The 23,812-nt window shown below is 35.5% G+C and overlaps 1 protein-coding gene across 1 annotated transcript in view; it reads left to right on the forward strand.

The window, feature by feature from the left end:
* The window catches only part of LOC111150763 (hemicentin 1), a 471,859-nt gene that overhangs the window by 335,007 nt on the left and 113,040 nt on the right, over positions 1-23,812 (forward strand). Inside the window, exons 47-53 of the mRNA XM_022508355.1 lie at positions 6,073-6,186; positions 6,783-6,869; positions 12,829-13,020; positions 16,037-16,210; positions 17,508-17,621; positions 18,469-18,614; positions 22,496-22,646. Of these exons, the coding sequence (XP_022364063.1) occupies positions 6,073-6,186; positions 6,783-6,869; positions 12,829-13,020; positions 16,037-16,210; positions 17,508-17,621; positions 18,469-18,614; positions 22,496-22,646 (978 nt within the window). The remainder of the gene's footprint in view (positions 1-6,072; positions 6,187-6,782; positions 6,870-12,828; positions 13,021-16,036; positions 16,211-17,507; positions 17,622-18,468; positions 18,615-22,495; positions 22,647-23,812) is intronic.

Here is a 23,812-nt window from a genome sequence, read left to right on the forward strand (position 1 = left end):
AGTCACTTATGGTTTGTCTCCCTCCCAATCCCATCTTGTTTCATTTACTCTTCTCCTACCCCCTTAACCCCCCATGTTGCATCTCCTCTCCCTCATATCAGGGAGATCATATGATAGTTGTCTTTCTCCGATTGACTTATTTCGCTAAGCATGATACCCTCTAGTTCCATCCACATCGTCGCAAATGGCAAGATTTCATTTCTTTTGATGGCTGCATAGTATTCCATTGTGTATATATACCACATCTTCTTTATCCATTCATCTGTTGATGGACATCTAGGTTCTTTCCATAGTTTGGCTATTGTAGATATTGCTGCTATAAACATTCGGGTGCACGTGCCCCTTCGGATCACTACGTTTGTATCTTTAGGGTAAATACCCAGCAGTGTAATTGCTGGGTCATAGGGTAGTTCTATTTTCAACATTTTGAGGAACCTCCATGCTGTTTTCCAGAGTGGTTGCATCAGCTTGCATTCCCACCAACAGTGTAGGAGGGTTCCCCTTTCTCCGCATCCTCGCCAGCATCTGTCATTTCCTGACTTGTTAATTTTAGCCATTCTGACTGGTGTGAGGTGGTATCTCATTGTGGTTTTGATTTGTATTTCCCTGATGCCGAGTGATGTGGAGCACTTTTTCATGTGTCTGTTGGCCATCTGGATGTCTTCTTTGCAGAAATGTCTGTTCCTGTCCTCTGCCCATTTCTTGATTGGATTATTTGTTCTTTGGGTGTTGAGTTTGCTAAGTTCTTTATAGATTTTGGACACTAGCCCTTTATCTGATATGTCATTTGCAAATATCTTCTCCCATTCTGTCAGTTGTCTTTTGGTTTTGTTAACTGTTTCCTTTGCTGTGCAAAAGCTTTTGATCTTGATAAAATCCCAATAGTTCATTTTTGCCCTTGCTTCCCTTGCCTTTGGCGATGTTCCTAGGAAGATGTTGCTGTGGCTGAGGTCGAAGAGGTTGCTGCCTGTGTTCTCCTCAAGGATTTTGATGGATTCCTTTCTCACATTGAGGTCCTTCATCCATTTTGAGTCTATTTTCGTGTGTGGTGTAAGGAAATGATCCAATTTCATTTTTCTGCATGTGGTTGTCCAATTTTCCCAACACCATTTGTTGAAGAGGCTGTCTTTTTTCCGTTGGATATTCTTTCCTGCTTTGTCGAAGATGAGTTGACCATAGAGTTGAGGGTCTATTTCTGGACTCTCTATTCTATTCCATTGATCTATGTGTCTGTTTTTGTGCCAGTACCATGCTGTCTTGATGATGACAGCTTTGTAATAGAGCTTGAAGTCCGGAATTGTGATGCCACCAACTTTGGCTTTCTTTTTCAATATTGCTTTGGCTATTCGAGGTCTTTCCTGGTTCCATATAAATTTTAGGATTATTTGTTCCATTTCTTTGAAAAAAATGGATGGTACTTTGATAGGAATTGCATTAAATGTGTAGATTGCTTTAGGTAGCATAGACATTTTCACAATATTTATTCTTCCAATCCAGGAGCATGGAACATTTTTCCATTTCTTTGTGTCTTCCTCAATTTCTTTCATGAGTACTTTATAGTTTTCTGTGTATAGATTCTTAGCCTCTTTGGTTAGGTTTATTCCTAGGTATCTTATAGTTTTGGGTGCAATTGTAAATGGGATTGACTCCTTAATTTCTCTTTCTTCTGTCTTGTTGTTGGTGTAGAGAAATGCAACTGATTTCTGGGCATTGATTTTATATCCAGACACTTTACTGAATTCCTGTACAAGTTCTAGCAGTTTTGGAGTAGAGTCTTTTGGGTTTTCCACATATAGTATCATATCATCTGCGAAGAGTGATAGTTTGACTTCTTCTTTGCCGATTTGGATGCCTTTAATTTCCTTTTGTTGTCTGATTGCTGAGGCTAGGACTTCTAGTACTATGTTGAATAGCAGTGGTGATAACGGACATCCCTGCCGTGTTCCTGACCTTAGCGGAAAAGTTTTCAGTTTTTCTCCATTGAGAATGATATTTGTGGTGGGTTTTTCATAGATGGCTTTGATAATATTGAGGTATGTGCCCTCTATCCCTACACTTTGAAGAGTTTTGATCGGGAAGGGATGCTGTACTTTGTCAAATGCTTTTTCAGCATCTATTGAGAGTATCATATGGTTCTTGTTCTTCCTTTTATTAATGTGTTGTATCACATTGATTGATTTGCGGATGTTGAACCAACCTTGCAGCCCTGTAATAAATCCCATTTGGTCGTGGTGAATAATCCTTTTAATGTACTGTTGAATCCTATTGGCTAGTATTTTGGTGAGAATTTTTGCATCTGTGTTCATCAAGGATATTGGTCTGTAGTTCTCTTTTTTGATGGGATCCTTGTCTGGTTTTGGGATCAAGGTGATGCTGGCCTCATAAAATGAGTTTGGAAGTTTTCCTTCCATTTCTATTTTTTGGAACAGTTTCAGGAGAATAGGAATTAGTTCTTCTTTAAATGTTTGGTAGAATTCCCCCGGGAAGCCGTCTGGCCCTGGGCTTTTGTTTGTTTGGAGATTTTTGATGACTGTTTCAATCTCCTTACTGGTTATGGGTCTGTTCAGGCTTTCTATTTCTTCCTGGTTCAGTTGTGGTAGTTTATATGTCTCTAGGAATGCATCCATTTCTTCCAGATTGTCCAATTTGTTGGCGTAGAGTTGCTCATAGTATGTTCTTATAATTGTCTGTATTTCTTTGGTGTTCGTTGTGATCTCTCCTCTTTCATTCATGATTTTATTTATTTGGGTCCTTTCTCTTTTCTTTTTGATAAGTCTGGCCAGGGGTTTATCGATCTTATTAATTCTTTCAAAGAACCAGCTCCTAGTTTCGTTGATTTGTTCTATTGTTTTTTTGGTTTCTATTTCATTGATTTCTGCTCTGATCTTTATGATTTCTCTTCTCCTGCTGGGTTAGGGTTTCTTTCTTGTTCTTTCTCCAGCTCCTTTAGGTGTAGGGTTAGGTTGTGTACCTGAGACCTTTCTTGTTTCTTGAGAAAGGCTTGTACCGCTATATATTTTCCTCTCAGGACTGCCTTTTTTGTGTCCCAAGGGTGAACTATTTTACCGCTATATATTTTCCTCTCAGGACTGCCTTTTTTGTGTCCCAAGGGTGAACTATTTTTAAGAGTAAGTAATCTTCTACTTCCAGATTTGTTCAACTGAAGTTTAAATTTCCACTTTTGAAGAGGTTTTTTTTTTTTTTTTTCAGAAAAGATCCTTTCCTAGTGTTTCAATTAGGTTTAAATAAGGTCCCTCTGTTTTTTCAAGATGTTGGTCTGTAAATGATAGAAGCTTGATGAAGAATATGTATTGCTATCATTATTATATTTATTGCCTATAATTCTCACTAGATTCATGATCTCAAGCAAGTTACTTAACTTTGCTAACTTCCATCTCTTAACTTATAAAGTGAAGGTATTAATAGTATTTGCCTCTTACGGTTTTTGTAAAGATGAAATGGGTCCATGTACGTATGTAAAGCAGTTAATACAGCACCTACTTATATGGTAACATCCAATATATGTTTGCCATTGCCATAGACAACTGGGTGAAAGGTCTAGGTGTCCCTATCCTGGGAAATTTTCCTATTTCCTTACTACATTGTTTTCCTTTGCACAGGTGTCCCAGTCTCTGTTGATCTTAGGAAATGCATACTAATGGTAAAGGTTTTATTACAATTTGGTTACCAAAATCCTGAGCCCATTATCTTCCTGTCTCGAAATTATCTTCATATCTTTGACTTTTTTAAATTCTTGAAATCACTGAAAAAGGAGGACTTTTTTAAAATATAATAGCTACATCAGGGCTCCTGGAAATGAAAAAGGCAAGATCGTTGTGATGTACCGCTATCACAAAGAGTGAGGAACTCTGGCTTATTATAGATTTATGGGAGTGGCATTTTGGTTTTATTTAGTTTTGTTTTGCTTGACTAGCAGCTGGAGATCCCTGAGTGAACACATTAAAAGTATTTGACCTTGTGACGCTGCCAAAGGAGTCGTTCAGTTTTACAGTCTGAACATGTGTATTGTGCAATAGATGAATGAGAATCAGATGAATGGCATATGACTTGCTTGGTCATTGGTCTGCTGCACACTTCTATTCCATTAAGATTAATTCTCCTGCAATTTTAAGTACAGATTTTCTGAAAGCTGTATTTTTCTGAAGACCCTGTCATTGTTAGCAAGTTTTCTGCCAAGAACGGATAGCTGCTATAAGAATTTAATAGGTACAAGAAACATCTCCATTTAAGTAGAACTTACTGTCCGATCTTTTTGTTGTTTTTCACTGGATTAAGTGAGAGGACCAGGAAATGAGAGAAAGATCATGAGGCAAGAGGCTGAGGTTCGCAGAGCGAGCAGTAACTCTTAACAGCTGAACTGATCGAATATCTCTCAACTGGAATCATGTTATGGTCTCACTCATCTGAAGTAGCAGTGAGTGCTTGACTCCTCGCCTAATTAACACGAGGGTTTTTTTTGACATGTTTAGATAATTTCTGTATTTAACTTTCCTTATTTAAATGCAGTTTGGGGGGAAAAATTGAATTCTTGTAATCAGCTTTGTTTATGTAAATAAGTTACTACTGAGTTTGCCTTTCAACCAGTTGAGGATGGGGAGGTTGCTTCCAGGAAAAGCTCAGTGACAGCTTGTTGTGTTTAGGAAAAGAGAAAACAGATGGACTTTCCTGACAAATCTAGAGCCAGGTGAATATTCACATGAAAATTTCATGTTCTACCATTTCGGTTTGTTTTAGTTCCAGTTCAGGGTTTCAAGCAAAAATATACCAGGTAGGAAAGTATTATGAAATCTAAGACATGATTTACTTTTTTGTTTTTTTCCTGAAAATTTACTTCTCAAATGATTTCAAGGACTCTGTCAGTGCCTATTTGTTTTCTGCAGGCTTTGTTTCAGGCCCATTTTCTGCCTCCTCTTCATTTGTCCTTCGAGGGAGTTTCTTTCCAAATCCCATCCTTTCGCATGTGAGAGTGGCCCTCTCAGTCTGCAAGCATTTCTTGGATGAAGAAGTGTAACCTTTATTAAATAGATGTTCAAAGTATAAAAAGTAATAAAGCAGAATTGCACGAGCGCATCAAGGGACCCCCTGTAGACTTGGGTCGAAATAATTCTAGGATTCCACGAGACGCCATTGGAAACCAGTAATCAGGTCTTCGGGTTTTCTCCCATTCCTCCCATACTGATGTCATCCCAATCTGGGATGCTGGTGTAGACCCCTTTCTCACATTCCCATTTCACAACTCAGTGGCAAACTGGGAATCTTTTCTCAACCATCCTGTCATAGTTGTCCTTCTAAAAGCACAGGTCTTTTTTGTTTGTTTGCACACTTCCATAGCTTTAAATGAACACAGTAAAGTCCAGTTTCCTTAGCATAGCATTCAAGGGCCCACAGTGTGGGCATCTACCAACCATTACCCCAGCTAGCCTCATCTGTCTCTATTTGCTCCACCTGCTCTCCTCTAAGTACCAAACTCACATCTGCTTTCTACTCTATATCCACATTCATACTCTACCTATAATGGTGTCTCTTAACTCTTCCCTGTAGTAAAATAAACTTGCCTTTGGGGCACCTGGGTGGTATAGTTGGCTAAGCATCGGACTCTTAGTTTTGGTCCAGGTCATGATCTCAGGGTCATGAGATCAAGCCTCATGTTAGGCTCTGTGCTAAGTGTGGAGTCTGCTTGAGATTCTCTCTCCCTCTCCCTGCCCCTTCTGCTCATGCTCTCTCTCTCTCTTTCAAATAAATAAATAAATCTTTAGATATACTTGCCTCTTGAGATTATGTTCAAACATCACATCTCTGAAACTCCATATTTTTGCTTATTGTCACTTAGCATTGTATTTATTTTTTAGCCTTTGAACCAGAAAATTCTTCTGAATTATCTTTTCTGCTGCCTATAGGCTTAAAGCATATGATTTTTTAAAAGCTTGATATTAATGAATGTTAAAGTCCTTTGAAGTATATTGACTGAATTTTATCCAAATTGAGCATTACTTAGCCAACTGGTAAAGTCACAGATTTCTTTTTGAGTCATCTGGTGGTTTGCTTCCCCAGGAGGCAGGACTCTGCGGTTGATGCAGACCAGAGTAGAAGATGCTGGCCAGTATACTTGTGTTGTAAGGAATGCAGCTGGTGAAGAAAGAAAAATCTTTGGGCTTTCAGTATTAGGTATTTTTATAATTTTCAATATCTAGAAAAACAATGTAATTGGCTTAATACATTCTGGATATAGTTAAATTTTATCTACAGCTTGATCTCACATTTATGTATTTGTTGGCCCCTGGACTGACACTCTTGGCAGTAATTCAATGTTAAAATAATTTGGATGTGATTAGTTGGGTTAAAATGGCTGAAATGCTGTGTCTTTTCAGTTCACAACTGTTGAGACTCTGATAACTTTTTTAACGTGAATACTTATCAGAGTTACAGTGGGAGAAATAAATGTCTAATAAATGTTCTTAATGACTTGTTGACATTTTTTTTACTTGTTGACATTTTTATCCAGACTTTATAACTTCTGTTACAATAAAATTCATTATAATTGAATTCATGACATATAAGTTTATATCTTAAAATTAGAATTGATCAAAATGGTTTTATGACATTATTCTGGTAAACAAATAATGATAATTTGGAAGTTTGTTTTAAAGGTTATAGCTTAATAAATATATAAACATAGATGCCTCTGGAATAACAACACTGCTGTTAGAATTGTTGTTTACTTTTTCTGATTTTTTTCTTCATTTAATTTTCTTTTTCTTTAGTGCCACCTCGCATTGTGAGTGAAAATACATTGGAACATGTGAAGGTAAAAGAGAAGCAGAGTGTTACACTGACCTGTGAAGTGACAGGTAAGGGACTTAGCTCTTGAACTTGTGTTGTTCTCCACTCACTGATTATTTCTCCACTATATATCTTAATTAGCTGAGAAAAAATCAAACTACTATAAATAGCATTTGAAATTGAATTCTCGTTGAGAACGGCCAGTGGAAGTGTAGGAGGAAATTTCTCAGATTCTGTGGAAATAAGAATACTCCTATATCCTACACCAACAAATTTTACCATCTTTACCAGTGATGCAGTGTATTATTGTAGTAAAAGGAAATAAATCTCTAAGAGGACATTTTCAAGTCTGTTTGGGGTTTTTTTTTTTTTTTTTAGTTTTCTGTTTGTTTGCTTGTTTGTTTTTAGTAAAGATGGTCATGGAGTTTTAAAATGGGAGCAGCACATAACATCTTACAGAAAGCCAGTGTTTAAGGGGAAATTTGATTAGCTTCTTATTTTGTAGTTTATATGCCATGCATGAGCAATAAATTTAAGTAAGCAAAGAAATGTTTCTACTTTAAGCAAGGTGAATATAAAGAATGTGTTATATACTATTACTTAGCCTGCTATTTTTTTTCCCCTAGAAATGTTATGGTAAGTAACAACTGTTGCATAGGGACCAGCCGACTAAATTTTATAACATCCTCCCCTTGAGGTCTAGTTTTTTTTTTTTTTACATTGGCATTTGGTTTTTAGTTATTCTTTATTTTTTCTCTTAGTTTTATTGAGATGTAATTGACATATAACAATGTATAAGTTTAAGGTGTACAACATAATGATTATATGTATATAGATAGATGATAGATAGATGGATGAATATATACTTCAAAATGAGCACCACAATAAGTTTAAACATTCATCATCTCATGTAGTTACACGTTTTTTTTTCTTGTGATGGAACTTTTAAGATCGATTCTCTTAGCAGCTCTCAAATATATAATACTGTATTGTTAGCTGTAGTAACCGTGCTGTGCATTACAGGCCCAGAACTTACTTGTCTTGTGACTGGAAATTTGTACCTTCTGAGCACCTTCAACCATTTCCCCCACCTTCCTCTGTCTCTGGCAAGCGCCAGTCTTTTCTTGGTTGCTGTGAGCTTTGATTTTATCAAGTCACACATATAAGTGAGATCATACAGTATTTGTTTTCTCTGCCTGACTTGTTCACTTAGCTTAATGCCCTCACGGTCCATCCATCCTGTTGCAAATGGCAGAATTTCCTTCTTCTTTATGGCTGAATGACATTCCATTGTGTATGTATAAATGATATACATGCGTATACACACACACACACATACACACCTCATTTTCCTTATCCATTCACCTGTCAATGGACACTTAGGTTGCTTTCGTATTTAAATTATTGTGAATAATGCTGCAGTGAACATGGTAATGCAGATATCTTTTCAAAATAGTGATTTCAGTATTTTCAAATATATGCCCAGAAGGAGAATCACTAGATCATGTGGTAATTCTGTTTTTAATTTTTTGAGATCTCCATACTGTTTTCTGTAGGAGCTATGTCAATTTGCATTTCCACTAACTGTGCACAATTTTGTCCACATTTCACAGACACTTGTTATCTCTTGTCTTTTTGAGAATAGCCATTCTAACAGGTGTAAGGTGATATCTCATTCTGGTTTTTATTTGCATTTCCCAATGATCAGAGATTTTAAGCATCTTTTCATGTACCTGTTTGCCACCTGTATGTCTTCTTTGGAAAAATGTCTATTCTGGTCCTTTGCCAATTTTTAAAATTACATTATTTGACTTTTTGTTATTAAGTTCCTTATGTATTTTGAGTATTAATCCTTTATCAGATATGTGGTATGCAAATATTTTCTCTGCTTCCATAGGTTGCCTTTTTATTTTGTCAATGATTTCTTTTTTTTTTAAAGATTTTATTTATTTATTTGACAGAGAGAGATCACAAGCAGGCAGAGAGGCAGGCAGAGAGAGAGGAGGAAGCAGGCTCCCCGCTGAGCAGAGAGCCCGATGTGGGGCTCGATCCCAGGACCCTGAGATCATGACCTGAGCCAAAGGCAGCGGCTTAACCCACTGAGCCACCCAGGCGCCCCTGTCAATGATTTCTTTTGCTAGGCAGAAGCTTTTTAGTTTCGTGGACTCCCACTTGTTTATTTTTATTATTTTTGCTTGTGATTTTAGTGTCATATCCAAGAAATCCTTTCTCAGGCTGATGTCAGAGAGTTTTGTTCCTATGCTTTCTTCTAGGAGTTTTATAATTCCAATCTTACACTTAAGTCTTTAATCCATTTCAAGTTAAGTTTTGTGACTGGTGTAAGACAGGGGTCTAGTTTTAGTCTTTTGCATGTGAATATCTAATTTTTCCAACATCACTTATTGAAGAGGCTACCTTTTTCTGTCGACTATTCTTGGATCCCTTATCCAAATATTAGTTGCCTTATATGCCAGAGTTTATTTCTTTGTGCATAATTCTGTTCCATTGGTCTATTTTTTTTTTTAAATGCCAATGCCATACTGTTTGGATTACCTTAGCTTTGTAATACAATTTTAAATCAGGAAGTTTGATGCCTTCAAGCTTTGTTCTTTCTCAGAATTGCTTTGTCTGTTTGGGTCTTTTGGGGCCAAATGAATTTTCTGACATTTTTCTATTTCTATAAAAAAGCCATTAGAATCTTCATAGTAAGTGCATTGAATCTATAAATGGCTTTGGTTTTGTTTTTGTGTTTTATGTTGAAAATAAAGGGCTTTGAGTGGTATGGACATTTTAATAATACTAGTTCTTCCAATCCGAATATAAGATATATTTGCATTTATTCATGTCTTTTTCAACTCCTTTCATCATTCGGTAACTTTCACCTCCTTAGTTAGATTTATTCAGATTCTTGTCTGAATGATCTTTCCTTTGTTGAGAGTGGATATTAAGGTCCCCAACTGTTATTGTATTGCTGTTTATTTCCGCCTTTCGTTCTATTAATATTTATTTTATATATTTAGTTGTTCCAATGTTGGGTGCATAAATATTTATAGTTACTATATCTTCCTGAGAATTGACTCTTTTATCATTGCATAATGATAATGATTCTTTGTCTCTTTTGACCATTTTTAGCTTTAAGTTTATTTTGTCTGAGATAAAAGCAGCTATTCCTGCTTTCTTTTGGGTGCCATATGCTTGAAATATCTTTTTATATCCCTTCATTCTCAGTCTATGTGTATCTTTGAAGTTATGTGTATCTTTGAAGCTAAAGTGAGTCTCTTATAGGCCCCATATTAGTGAATCTTGTTTTTTATAATGCATTCAGTCATCCTGTCTTTTGGAGAATTTAATCCATTTATGTTAAAGTAATTATTGATGGGTAAGGACTTACTATTGCCATTTGTTCATTGTTTGCTGGTTGTTTTGTTGATCCTTTATTCCTTGCCTCTTCCCTTGCTATTTTCTTTTGTGATTTGATGACTTTTTTGTAGCAGTATGCTTTGACTCCTTTATCATAATCTTTTGTGCAACTAGTATAGGTTTTTCTTTACCATAGGGCTTACATAAAATATCTTATATCTTATTTAAGGCTGATAACAACTTTACTTTGACAGTATATGTAAACTTTACTTTTACTCTCTCCCCCTCACACTTTAGGTTATTGATGAGGCGGTTTTTATACGTTTTACATGTATCCAATAACAAATTATTTTGTAGTTATAACTATTTTAACTATTATTATTATATATTATTATTATAACTATTTTAAATACATTTACTTTCTAACTCTTAAACTAGAGTTGTAAATGAATTACACACCACTGTTACAATCATAGAGACTATAACTTTAACTACATATTTTTCATTACCAGTGACTTTTTGTACACACAGTCATATGTTTTACAGCATTAATTATCATCCTTGCATTTCCACTTGAGAATGTCCTTAGCATTTCTTGAAAGGCAGATCCAGTGGTGATGAACTGCCTCAGCTTTTGTTTGTTCAAGAAAATATTTATCTTTCCCTCCTACTTTGCCAGCTAGAGTGTTCTTGATTGGCAGTTCCTTTTTCTTTTAATATTTTGAATATATTATCCTATTCTTTCCTGGCATACAAAATAGGTCTTATTTTTGAAAAATCAGCCTTAAAGTCTTATGGGGGTTCCCTTGTAATATACTTTTCTCTTGCTGCTTTCAAATTCTGTCTTTGTCTTTGACTTTTGAAAATATGATTATAATGTGTCTCAGTATAGCCCTTTTCAGTTCAACCAATGTGGGGTCCTTTGGGCCTCATGAATCTGAATTTTCATTTCTCTCCCTATGTTTGGGAAGTTTTCATACATTATTACTCTAAATATACTTTCTGTCCTTTTCTCTTTCTCTTGTCCTTCTAGAATTCCCATAATGTATATGTATATTGTTTCTGTTAGTAGTATTCCATAAGTCCTATAGGCTTTCTTCATTGTTTTCTTCTTTTTCTTTTTTTGCTTCCCTTCTCTTCCTTTCTTTTCTCTTCTCTTTTCTTCCTTCCTTTCTTTCTTTCTTTGTTTCCTTCTTTCTTTTCTCTCTCTCTCTCTCTCATTCATTTTTTCTTTCTCTTCTGACTGGATAATTTTAATGACCTAACCTCTAGTTCACTAATTCTTTTTTCTTCTTGGTTGAGTCTACTGTTGAAGCTCTCTGTTGAATTCTTTACTTCAGTCACTGTATTCTTCAGCTCTAGGAATTCTGTTTGTTTGGATGGTTTCTATCTCTTTGTTCATGCACTGTTTTCTTAATTTTGTTTAGTTGTCTGTGTTCTTCTAGTTCACCAAACTTCTTTGAGAAGATTATTCTGAATTCTGTGTCAGACACTTAGTTCACAGATTTCCATTTCTTTAGGGTCATTATTGGAATTTAATTAGTTTCCTTTGATGGTGTCTTTTTTACCTGATTCCTTGCATTGGTATCTACACATTGGAGTCAAGGGTCTCCTCTTCTAGGCTTTATAGGTTCACTTTGGCAAAAACAGTCATTCACCAGTCAGTACAGCTTGGTGTTCTTCATGGGTCATCTGGTAGCATCCTTGCAGATGGGGCTTGTTTCTATGGTCTCTGTAAGTTTGAGGCCCCTGCCTGAGCCCTGAAGTTAGCAGGTAGGGTTTGATGTTGACTGGAAACAGTTGGAGAGTTCTGCTCACTGGGTTTCTCGACTGAGTGCAGCTGTAGAATAGGTTCTGTGGTTGCCTGGATTCTCTGATTAGGCTTCCTTGTCAGGTGGGACTGGGTGCTATATTTCAACAGTTGGGCAGGCCTGCAAATTCGCTTTCCTGCCTGGGTAGAGCTATAGAACAGGCTCCGTGGTTGGTATGACCAAGCCTTCCAATTTTAATGTATTATCCTAGTACTTTTTCCTAATAGAACTTGTTTTTATGGCTTTAAATTTTTTTAATTATTTGAGCAACTTAAAAATTAACATTTAACATAGGTCTCATGTTAAACAAAAAGATCTTTTTCCATAGGTGAATTATTCCATTAAAGGAATAATTAATATATCTATATCTCTATCTACCTATTATATATATGTATGCTAGAATCCTGGTATAAACTGAAAATATCTATTTGTTGAATTGTTTATTTCAAAGTTTTTCCTTTTCTATTGCTTGCTTTCAAAAATATAAAACCTTTAAAAATTTAATATGAATGTGAATGTATTTATGAGTAATAATTTTAATAAAAATGCATGTCCCATTCTTTTTAAAGTATATTTTACTATTTAACTAAACACAAAGACTAACTTAGAATTATTTCACTTATAGATCAAACTAATCTTCACTTGAAAATGGCTTGTAATCTGTGAATTTGAAAAATTATGGCATGAATGTTATTATAAATTATGTTTACAAACTTATTTTAAATGAATGATTACTGCATTGTTTGACAAGTGTGATATTAAATATAAAGGAAAATGAGTGAAAATGCTTTCTTTTCATTATCAGTTGTAGGCATATAATTTTTAGCCATCTCTCAGAAGTGGCTTTTTGTTACAGGGAATCCAATGCCAGAAATTACATGGCACAAAGATGGACAACTCCTCCTAGAAGATGACACCCATCACATTATGTCTGGTGGCCGTTTTCTTAACATTACCAATGCCCAAGTGTCACATACTGGAAGATATGCATGTTTGGCTTCTAATACAGCTGGCGACAAGAGCAAAAGTTTCAGTCTTAATGTGTTGGGTAAGTAAAAATATTGCCTCAAATCTTGAAGAATCAGACATAACTGTCTGCTGAATTACCTTCTTTTCTTTTTCTTTTTAATTTTTCTGCCATAGAATTTCATTATTTAAGGAGGACTAGTGCTTGTGTACATTTTGATGTTTTTCTTTAATTAATTCACATATTTATAAATTTATTCATTACATTTGGAATACCACCTATGTTCCAGGAACTGTGTTTAGTGCTGGAGACACAACTGTGAATAAGACAGATGTAAAAAACGCAATAGTAAAAGTTAAATGTATGCTGATCAGAGAGAAACAGGTCAACAGTACAAGGGGCTCAATCTGATGTATTTTATCCTTTCTTAATGGGACAGTTATTGGTAATTGTCCATATTCTAGTCTTTGTGGATTAGGAATTATGAAATAATTGTACGTTCAGTTCTTACAGCATCAGTTATGCTTATATCTCAGGCATGACATTAAAATGGATTTTTAATTTCTGCTCATGTCTTGAAATTTAAAATGCTGCACCTGAATGTGTTATATTTTATTACTAATATCAAAATACTTTTCGTTCTACTAGAATCAACTAACCTACATTTGAGTATGCAGTGCTTTGCAATTTTTATTTATTGGTTTTTATAGATATTGCCCAGATTCTTTTGGGAAAATATAGTCCTATGCATAGGAAACTGCCATATAAGACACTGTCCTCAAGTATCTTAAAATCTAATTAACTAGAAGAGATACATATGCAAGAAAAATTAGATCAAAATAATAGATAATGTATAAGTGTCAAATGAATAGTATATATAGATGGTATATAAAAAATAAACTCCAAAAGGCAGAACCTCTTTTACCTTGTAAAGGATTTAGCCCCAGCACCTGACAGAGCATTGAATAACAGATACTAGATAAGTATGAGTGGGAGTTCAAGAGCCAGTTGCCTACAAAGATACCTGTGTTCCCTCACACCCATCAGGGTATGAAAGGCAAATGCTCAGCCCTGGATTTCCTCTCCTCTTCTGCAGCTCATTCACTGTCTCTCTTAGAGCTTTAAGTTCCTCATGCCTCCTTCCTTTCACCACTTATTCACTTCCCAGTACTAACTCATGTCCAAATCCTATACTCTGTCCTATACTCTGGAAACCTGGTTCAGTATTCTCTCCAGCTTCTTGCTGTAATTGCAATCTGACTCTTCCTAAGAGACACTAGCTTCCTGGAGCTCTCTCCAGTGGAGATCATTTTTCTTTATCCCAACTATCCCAAGTCATGCTATCTGACCACACCCTCCAATCCCCACTTCCTAGTTACTTCCCTGTTTCTTGTCATTCTCCCTCATTCATTGAAGACTGAAGGATTTGAATCAAAGACTTCCACCATCTTCATAAAGTTCATGAAGTTGAGGCTGTTTAAGTATGTGCCTTTGCAACTTCTGGTCTACTCAGGGTCTTTACCCTTTCTTTTCCCAGAAGGTGAGTTCTCCTTCTTGTTCACAGCAACTACTCATATTTATGTCCTTAACCCTGTATCATGGTATGTCAGTCATTCTCACCAGCCACCTTACCTACAGCTTCACCTTCTACTCTCTCCATGACTTCATGTTGTAACCATTCCTTGTCTGTCCTTCTTGTCACACTAAATTGGCTTTTCCCCATGCCATGCTTCAATGCTTGTGTCAAAGATTATCCTGTTGCTTGATCCAACAAATATTTCTCAGTCCTTTCTTAATGTTTTAGACATTATTTCTTTTCCTTCACAGTGTTCTCTCGTTATCCTTGCACACTTTGGGTGGCTCTTTTTCTCTCTCTTTTATGGACTTCTCTGTAATCCATCTCTCAAACATTAGGTACCTTAGCATTTTGTCATTACTTCACTGCTCATTTTACTCTAGATATTGTCTTCCAATAATAAGCTTAATTCCCAGAGGTTTAACTATTATCTTCTATAGACAGTTTCTTTTAAAATTCATACCTCAACCCAGATCTTTCTCCCAAGTTTGGATTTCTATATGCAATTGCTTGTTGGACATTTCTAGCTGGAATTGTCATGAGCACTTTAAATTCAAAATACTCAGAACTGAATGAAACTTCTTCCCTCCAAAATGAGATCTTTCCGTATTTTCTATTTATATTGCTTCACTGCAGTTTACCTACATTCCCAAGCAAGAAAACCAGAAGTCATCTTTGACTTTGGTTTTCCTTAGCCTCCAAATTCTATCATCCGGTGCCACTAATTGACTTCCTAAATTTTTCTGTAGTCACTCCTGCCTCTTTTTGCCTTCCTTTAATTCGGTCCCTCATTATCTTATGTGGAACAAATGGATCTGTCTCCATTACCTTTGCATCCAACACTGACCCCCTTGAATCTATCCTTAATATATTCCCTGCTTGCCCCTCATTGTTTATACTATTCTGCCCCCCCCCATATGATCTTTCTTCCTACAAGTTTTCCCTTCTTTCACTTAATAACCGCCACTAATCCTTTAAGGCTCACTTTGCAATCTTTTCCTTTAGGAGGCCTTCCCTGATGAGAGTCCTCTCACCACACACCTCGGACTGGATTGAATGTTATGCCTCCATGTATCCTACACCAGAATTCTCATTTTTGCCCTACTATGCTGTATTATAATTCCTTTTTTCTGTGTTTTCTCCTCCATGACTCCATTTTGATGTTCTCATTCCTTTCATGTAGAATAAGAACCAATTATTTCTGGAATTGTTAGGAAATAGGATTATACAAATAAGTATAGTGAAGGGGTGCCTGGGTGGCTCAGTGGTTTAAAGCCTCTGCCTTCAGCTTAGGTCATGATCTCAGGGTCCTGGGATCGAGCCCCACATCGGGCTCTCTGCTCAGCTGGGAGCCTGCTTCCTCCTCTCTCTCTCTGCCTGCCTCTCTGCCTACTTGTGATCTCTGTCTATGACAAATGAATAAATAAAATCTAAAAAAAATAAGTATAGTGAAATTTAGAAATTCACAAATAAGAAAATTTCTAAACATATTTCTTTAATCACATTTTAAATCTATTTTAGTATCTCCTACAATTGCTGGCGTTGATAGTGACGGTGGCCCCGAAGATGTCACCGTTATCCTTAACAGCCCCACATCTTTGGTCTGCGAAGCTTATTCATATCCTCCAGCCACCATCACCTGGTTTAAGGATGGAACACCTTTAGAATCCAACCGAAATATTCGTATTCTTCCAGGTAACTAGCTTACTTTAGATGCACAAGATACATTTGTGCCATCTACTATTGTAGAAAAAGAATCATTGGTTACTTTTTATAAAAGCACTTATGTCTTAGTTATGCTATACTACTGGCATTTTAATGTTTTAATTATTCACATAGATCTTATAATCTAAAGTAAAATTACTTTTTGGAAGACCAATAATGTATCTAAATAAAAGGCAAATAAATACCACAATATTGTTAATTGATTAAAATACAATGTGGAATACCAAAAAGAGTAGAAATTCATTTCTTGTTGAATTGAACCATAAGGAGAATTGGTATTTAGACTGAGAGAGCTTATTTATTTCTCTTTAATATTTGGCAAAATGTATGAAAATAGAAAGAATTAAAAAGTATTATCACCAGCTTTAAGAAATTTACAGTTTTATATGGAAGGGAGATAATATGTGTAAAATTTAATTAACAACATGAATTATGAATAATCATGACACTTGATAAATGAGGTAGTGACGAATTTTATAAAAAGTTCAAAAGACGGAATGACCACTGTGGGCTGAAGTGGCCAGGAAATGCTTTGTTGCAGTTGGAACTTGAACCAGCCCTTAAAGAAACGTATAGAATTTTGTTGGTTGAAAATGAGTGATTTCAGATCCCTCAGGATGACTAGTATGGGAAAGGTACAAAGTAAGAAAGGCACATAGATGTACAAAGGCCTATCTAGTTGCAAGTAATAATATGTAGACTCCCACCTTCCACTTGAGTGGGGACATTTTCTGTGTGTTTGTGTGTGTGTGTATGGCAGGGTGGGAGGTGGGTTGGAGAAAAGGTCAGGAAGGAACATTGGAATCATGTTTTGAATGCCTGGACTAAAGAGTTTTGACTTTATATTTTAGTCAGTTGAGAACCAGTGGAGATTTTTAAGGAGAAATGTACCATAATACAAACTGAGTTTAATAAGATCAGTCTCTACTGATAGCCCAAGTAGATGAGAAGAAGATGGCTAAGGTGGAAGATTTATTTATGAACAGAGTGAAGTAAAAACCTTAGCCAGAGTATGTGCAGAGGCATGGGAGGGTCAGGATGAGCATGAGAGTCATTATCATAGAGGGTCATCGAGGACTTACTGACTCCTTGTGCACCATGCAGTGCCCATCTATATTGTAGTTTGTCTTGTGTCAAATATCTATTACAGAATTAGCACATAGAAAAAGAAATATGTTAGTGAGAACTAAAAACCACAGCGTTTTGTGCATACTCTGTTGCCACTGTGACTTCAGAGATTTTTTGGTGTTCCGTGATTTTTTTTCAGGAGGTAGGACTCTGCAGATCCTAAATGCACAGGAGGATAATGCTGGAAGATACTCTTGTATAGCCACTAATGAGGCGGGGGAAATGATAAAGCACTATGAAGTAAAGGTCTACAGTAAGTCCCACAAAGAACACTACATTTCATATTTTCTTCAAATTTTCTAACTTTTTCAATCTTGTTTTTTATTATGGGTTCATAACTACTTATACTCATCATTAAAGTTTATTGTTTATGTAGCTTGCTTCATTAAGATGAAAGTCATACTAAGCATTGTACCCATGTCTTCAACTGCTAAGATGTGAAGAGCCCATTCAGTCTGCTCCCTAACCTCTTACTGGAGAAGTTGTCAGTGGCACTTTCCTTACATTTCTGTTTTTCCTTCTGGGAACACCCTGGGCTGAGTTATAATACTTCTGTGCACAAAATTGTTACTTAAATATATATGTTCTAATCAACAGCCTAAGTTGAATTCATCAGTGACTTTGAGCTAATCCACTGTACATTGACCTATACATAAAAAGCAAAGTGAATATGACCATTAACAGGACCTACATTTCAGGATTTTGGTTTTGGTTTTGTTTTTTAAAAAGAAAGAGCATCTTTCTGATTGTCTTTTGTTCTTTGAATCAGTTCCTTTAATGACTGAGCAAATGCCTTTTATAGGTCATGCTTGGACTGTTTCTGGGAACCTGGAAAAATGGAAGTAGCTGTTCTGTGAAGGACAATAGCCTCATCAACATTATTAAAGTGATGAAGGGAGAAAGCTGTTTTCCTTCACATTCTGTATCTGAGCATTACCATTTCACAAGATGCTAACTCGGGTCCATCATGAAAGGGGAGCATAGCCAACACCTTAGTTATTTCCTTGTTTTCTTAAGTCATCCTTAGTGTGATTTCTATGATATAACATGTATTTAAAAGAACCAGTGTTTAACTCTACAAATATTTGTTTTTTATGCAGTTCCACCCATCATCAATAAAGGGGACCTACTGGGGCCGGGTCTTTCCCCTAAAGAAGTGAAGATCAAAGTCAACAATACCCTGACTTTGGAATGTGAAGCTTATGCAATTCCTTCTGCCTCTCTCAGCTGGTACAAGGATGGACAGGCCAGTCACACATTTTCTCTTTTGCTAATAGTTACTGAAAAACAAAAATGATCAATTAAATTTTAAAAAAGAGAAGAAAAAAACACAAACACAAGAAACTCAGAGAAATCAATGTCACCTTATAACTAGCACAAAACCGTGCTCCTAGAATAGAAAACTGCAAAGAAACTTGAACCATGTTCAACAAACTTAGCATTATTCCATCACTGGAAAGTTTGAGGGATTATTTTTGTGGACATTAGCAATCATGTATGAAAATCCAACCACCTTCCCATTCAGGAAGAGTTTTTGCATTCTGTGGCTTTATAGAGTAAGCAAACTTTGTAGAGAAGAAACACGGAACAGTGCTAAGCTAGATTAAAATGGTAAATGGTAGGTGGGTACTGAATTTATTTAGAATTTTCTCTAAACACCTTTAGTTCTTTTATAAAAGGTAACATGTTTTATATTCCAAGAGGAAGAAAAATAGCTAAATGTGGTGATTAAGTGCCCAATTCAATTAACTGGAGGCAATAAGAAACTTTAAATAAAAGGCACATCCTTCAATTACGTGATCTGAATTTCAGACCATACATCCTTATTTCTCATCTCAACTTATTTTCTTCCATTCATGTTTTAAAGATATGTGTAAAAACACACCAAAATAGACTCTTTTTTTTGGGAGGGGGGAGAGGGGCTGCTATTAACTCTGTGCTTAATACAGATGTGGCATAACTAAGCTGCTATTTGTTCTGTTATACACATAGTCAACCAAATGGCTAGTTAAATTCCAGCTGTAGAAGTTCAGGTCAGAATTATGATTAAGATACAGAAAGATATAGCTTTATTTTTTCAGATCACAGAGATTTTCCAACACTGGCAGCTAGAAAAAAATAATCGTCTCTTATAAAGTAAGCAAGTTTCATCTGGAAGCCATTGCAGAAGGAAAAATATGGAACTCCCACAATGTTCTGTTTATAGTTTCTTTTCTGACTATAAGTACACTTCACTGTACAGTATCAATTCTATATGGTTTGCTTGGAAACAACTAATTCCATTCTCTTCTGAAATCTTTTTATTTTATTTTTGATTTTACCTAGATCCTATTTTATTCTTCTTAGTTACTACACATAGACACACATACACACAAACACCCACATACATAAAAATTGGCTAAAGATAGAATTGTGTTAGGAATGAGACAGTTTTGTTTTTTTTAATATCATAATGAGTGGTTAAATTAGTTTCAAATCCAGACTTTGAAATCAATCCAATTATGATGCTTTAGTTAAACTGTTAAATTTTTCAGGGTTTAGGATTGGTTCTCTAAAATGAGTACCCAAACAAAACCTAGTTTTTGTTTATTTTCCATATCCTTTTTTTTGTTATTTCATTCTTCAGATAAGCAGCACTACTTCAGTGAAATGGTGTTTTTTGAGAAGAACCCACCAAACATATTGGCCTTGTTACCCACAAAAAGTTTTAATGGAATCTTTGAGTTTTGTTTATTCATGTCCTGAAGTTTTTCTTTTACCATAGAAAATTTAAATTATATTATTTTTATCTTAAATGATACAATGTTAATAATGATTTATTAATTACCAAGTTATTTACTAAGCACATACTATTTTCTGGACACTATTTTAGGTGCAGGGGAATACAGCTATGAAGGAAACAGACAAATATCTCTCCTCATATAAAGTTTGGGGAGAAAAAAACTAAACCAGTGCAACATATAATGTGCCAGATGGGGTAAATGTTATAGAGAAAATTCAGTTGGGAAGAGGAGTAACAAGCATGGGAGTATGATCTTTTATTTATGTAGGGAAGGTCTCACTGATAAGGGGATATTTGAGCAGAAACTCAAAGAAAACAAAGAAAGCAGACACAGAATACCTGAGGGGAACATATTCCAAAGTAGAGAGATAGCAGGGACAAAGGCCCTGAGGCACTTTGGCTGGAGTGCAATGATCCATGGGAACACAGAAGTTGTGAACAAAAGATTAATGGGGAGGCAGATCACATTGCCTTGTAGACCGGTTGGCCTGTATTCTGATAGGAAGCTACAGGAAATTTTTTAACACAAGAGTGATAGGATCTGACTTAAGGTTTTAAAAGGATTCCATTGGCTTCTGTATTGAGAGAAGATAGAGAGGATCCAGATATGAATTATTTCAGTGGTCCAGAAGAAAGATGGTAGTTGCCTGGACAAAGGTGTTAACAGGATGTGAGGGAAAACTGTGAGACAAAGATGAGTGCAAGATTTTGCCTGAGAGCAACAGGAGAGTGAGTTTAGATAGATAAGAGTTCTGAGGATTAAGTCCTCGGGGACTCCTACGTTTAGAGGTTGTGGGGCAGAGAGTCAAGTATCCCAAAAGATAGGGAAAAAAAGTTTTTCGAAATGAAGACAAGTGAAACTGTGTTTAATGCCACTGATCAAGTAAAATAAAAACAGAATTGACCAGTGAGTATAGAAACATGGATGTTGTTAGGGTCTTTGACAATGGAATTTGGTCAAGTAGAGATGGTAAAGTTCTGATTAGAATAGATTCAAGGAAAGATCAAAAGAAACAGCCAGTGTAGCATTTTAAAGCCATGGGCTATAAAGGATAGGAGAAAAATGTGGAGGTAGGCTCCATTGTAAACAGTTTTTATTTTTTATGGGAAAAATTGCGGTATATTGTATGCAGATTGAAATCATCCAGCAGAAAGAAATCAACTGCCAATAATACAGGTGTAAGAGGGCATAGTTGCTGGAAGGATAGCCTTGAATAGACCAGAAAATGCTCAAAATGGACAGACTGGCATTAACCAGGGCTAGAGTTTTGCCAGGAGAATAAAGTAAAGGGAAAGAGGGCAAAAGAAGTTGAGGGTTTATGCAAGGAGCAATTGTCTTTGGTCAGGAGGAGAGTGAGTGGCAGCAAACACATTGTAAGGTCTGTGGATTATGGGTCCTCCCATGACACCAGAAAATTACTGGATTTGGGTTGCTAGAGGAAGTGAGTTAGAGAATGAGGAAGTGGTGGTCAGAGAATGAGAACTTGAAAGTGAGATTATAAAGAGATGTGGCTCTTGGTAATTCTAAAGCCAAGGATGAATGGTTGAGTGGCTGACAGAGGATTGGGGACAAAAAAGAGGAGAGGAGGTCAAGGAGCTGAGAACACAAAGCATTGGGTAACTGTCTATGTGGGTGTCGAAATCACCAAGAATTATGAGAAAAGTATCATTAGAAGGAATGACAGTAAGCCAGGAGCTACTATCTTCAAGGAATAAGAGGGAACTTAGTGTAAATGGCAGTGTTTATGAGAAATGTCCTATTAAGTGTAAGTGATGATATTAATAAAATATCATAATACAAATATCTGTAAGTTAATGTACCATTAAATATAATACTTTAAAGCAAACATTGTAATATAAATATCTCTAGGTTAAAATTTTCCACTTATGAAATAATGATGTTTCTGAATGACCAATAGTGATATTTAGATCAAATCAGATGGTCAGTACCCTCAATCTTTCATTTAAAAACTCCAGTATTTTCTACAGAATTATAGTACACTATAGGATTAGCTGAAAATAATTTTTCCAACATGGATAAATAGATATGATACCTAAGAATGTTTTTTAATCATAGAATATGCATTTATACATTTGGTATATAAATGTACCACCCAGAAATACCCAGCACAGATGTAAAGTATATGAGCAGTATTTTCAATAAATAAAAATGTGATTACTCAGAAAAGTTTAATCAAACTAAATTAATTCAATTACTATTGTCTTGAGTATTTCAAATATAATTTTATTTTTATTTATTAAAAATCCTAAAAAGTACAAACTGTATGATGTTTTAGATGATTTATTAGTGCATTTCAAGGTAACATTATTTCATTAAATCACAGCCCCTTAAATCAGACGATCATGTCAATATTGCTGCAAGTGGCCACACACTTCAAATAAAGGAGGCTCAGATATCAGATACTGGACGGTATACTTGTGTAGCATCTAATATTGCAGGTGAAGATGAGTTGGATTTTGATGTGAATATACAAGGTAATAATATGCTTCTTGCATGTAATTCAGCTTATATGATCTTTCAAAACAATGAAGAAGAAATTTGACTTGGTTTATTTTAAATATATTTTTTTCTGCTACCAATAGTAAACATTCATTATTGAAAACTTGGGTTTAAGAAATTGACAAAGAAGAAAATAATCCATCATTCAGGGTTACTTCGTTTCCTTCTGATATATTTTTGTGAAGTATACTTCATTTGCAAGTTGAGATCACATGATACAGACTTTTCTATTACATTAGCTTTCCCCTAACATTTTATCATGAAGGTATTTTTGATAGTGTTTACCTGGAAGGCAAGAAAGCATAGTAAAATATAGGATTTGAAGAGATCAGACTTGAAATTAAATGATGATGTAGCTCCTACAGAGTTTTTGAGTTGGGCAAGTTACCGAAGTATTCTAAGCCTTGGTTTCCTTGCTTTTAAAATTAATGCCTTGTAAAATGTGGTGAGTACTAAATAACATGAAGTATGTAAAACTTGTAGCAAAATATTTAAGAAGTGGTACCTGGTATCAATGTTGTTAATACTGTTACTTTTGTGCTTTTATATATGCTTTTTAAAACATTTTTTTAATTAATTATTTTTATTAACATAAATGTATTGTTTGCCCCGGGGGTACAGGTCTGTGAATCGTCAGGCTTACCCATTTCACAGCACTCACCATAGCACATACCCTCCCCAATGTCCATAACCCCACCACCCTCTCCAAATCCCTCTCGCCCTAGCAACCCTCAGTTTATTTTGTGAGATTAAGGGTCTCTTATGTAAAACATTCTTTTTAATAGCTGTGAGTACAGCTTGTAAGTACAGCTTTTTAATAGCTGTAAGTACAACTTTATCAGTTGAGTATTAAAATATATATTTAACAACACTCCTATTGTGGAATGTCTAGGTTGTTTCCAAGTTTTCCCTACTCGTGTAATGCTTCACTGAACATCTTTATACATAAAACTTTTGCACATCTGTGGTTTTTCCTAAGTTGCTAATAATGGAAATTTTAGGTCAAGTGTTAGGTACTTTTTTAAAGATTTTGATGTGCAGGATAATTGCCTTCTAGAAAGTTCATGCTTGTCCCTCAGAAATGTTTGAGAATGTCCTATTGTTTTTGCAAATGGAGTTATTAATCTTGATTGCATAACTT

This window comes from Enhydra lutris, unplaced genomic scaffold, assembly GCF_002288905.1.
Source record: "Enhydra lutris kenyoni isolate GAN:26980312 unplaced genomic scaffold, ASM228890v2 scaffoldscaffold24, whole genome shotgun sequence".
Classification (NCBI taxonomy): Eukaryota; Metazoa; Chordata; class Mammalia; order Carnivora; family Mustelidae; genus Enhydra; species Enhydra lutris.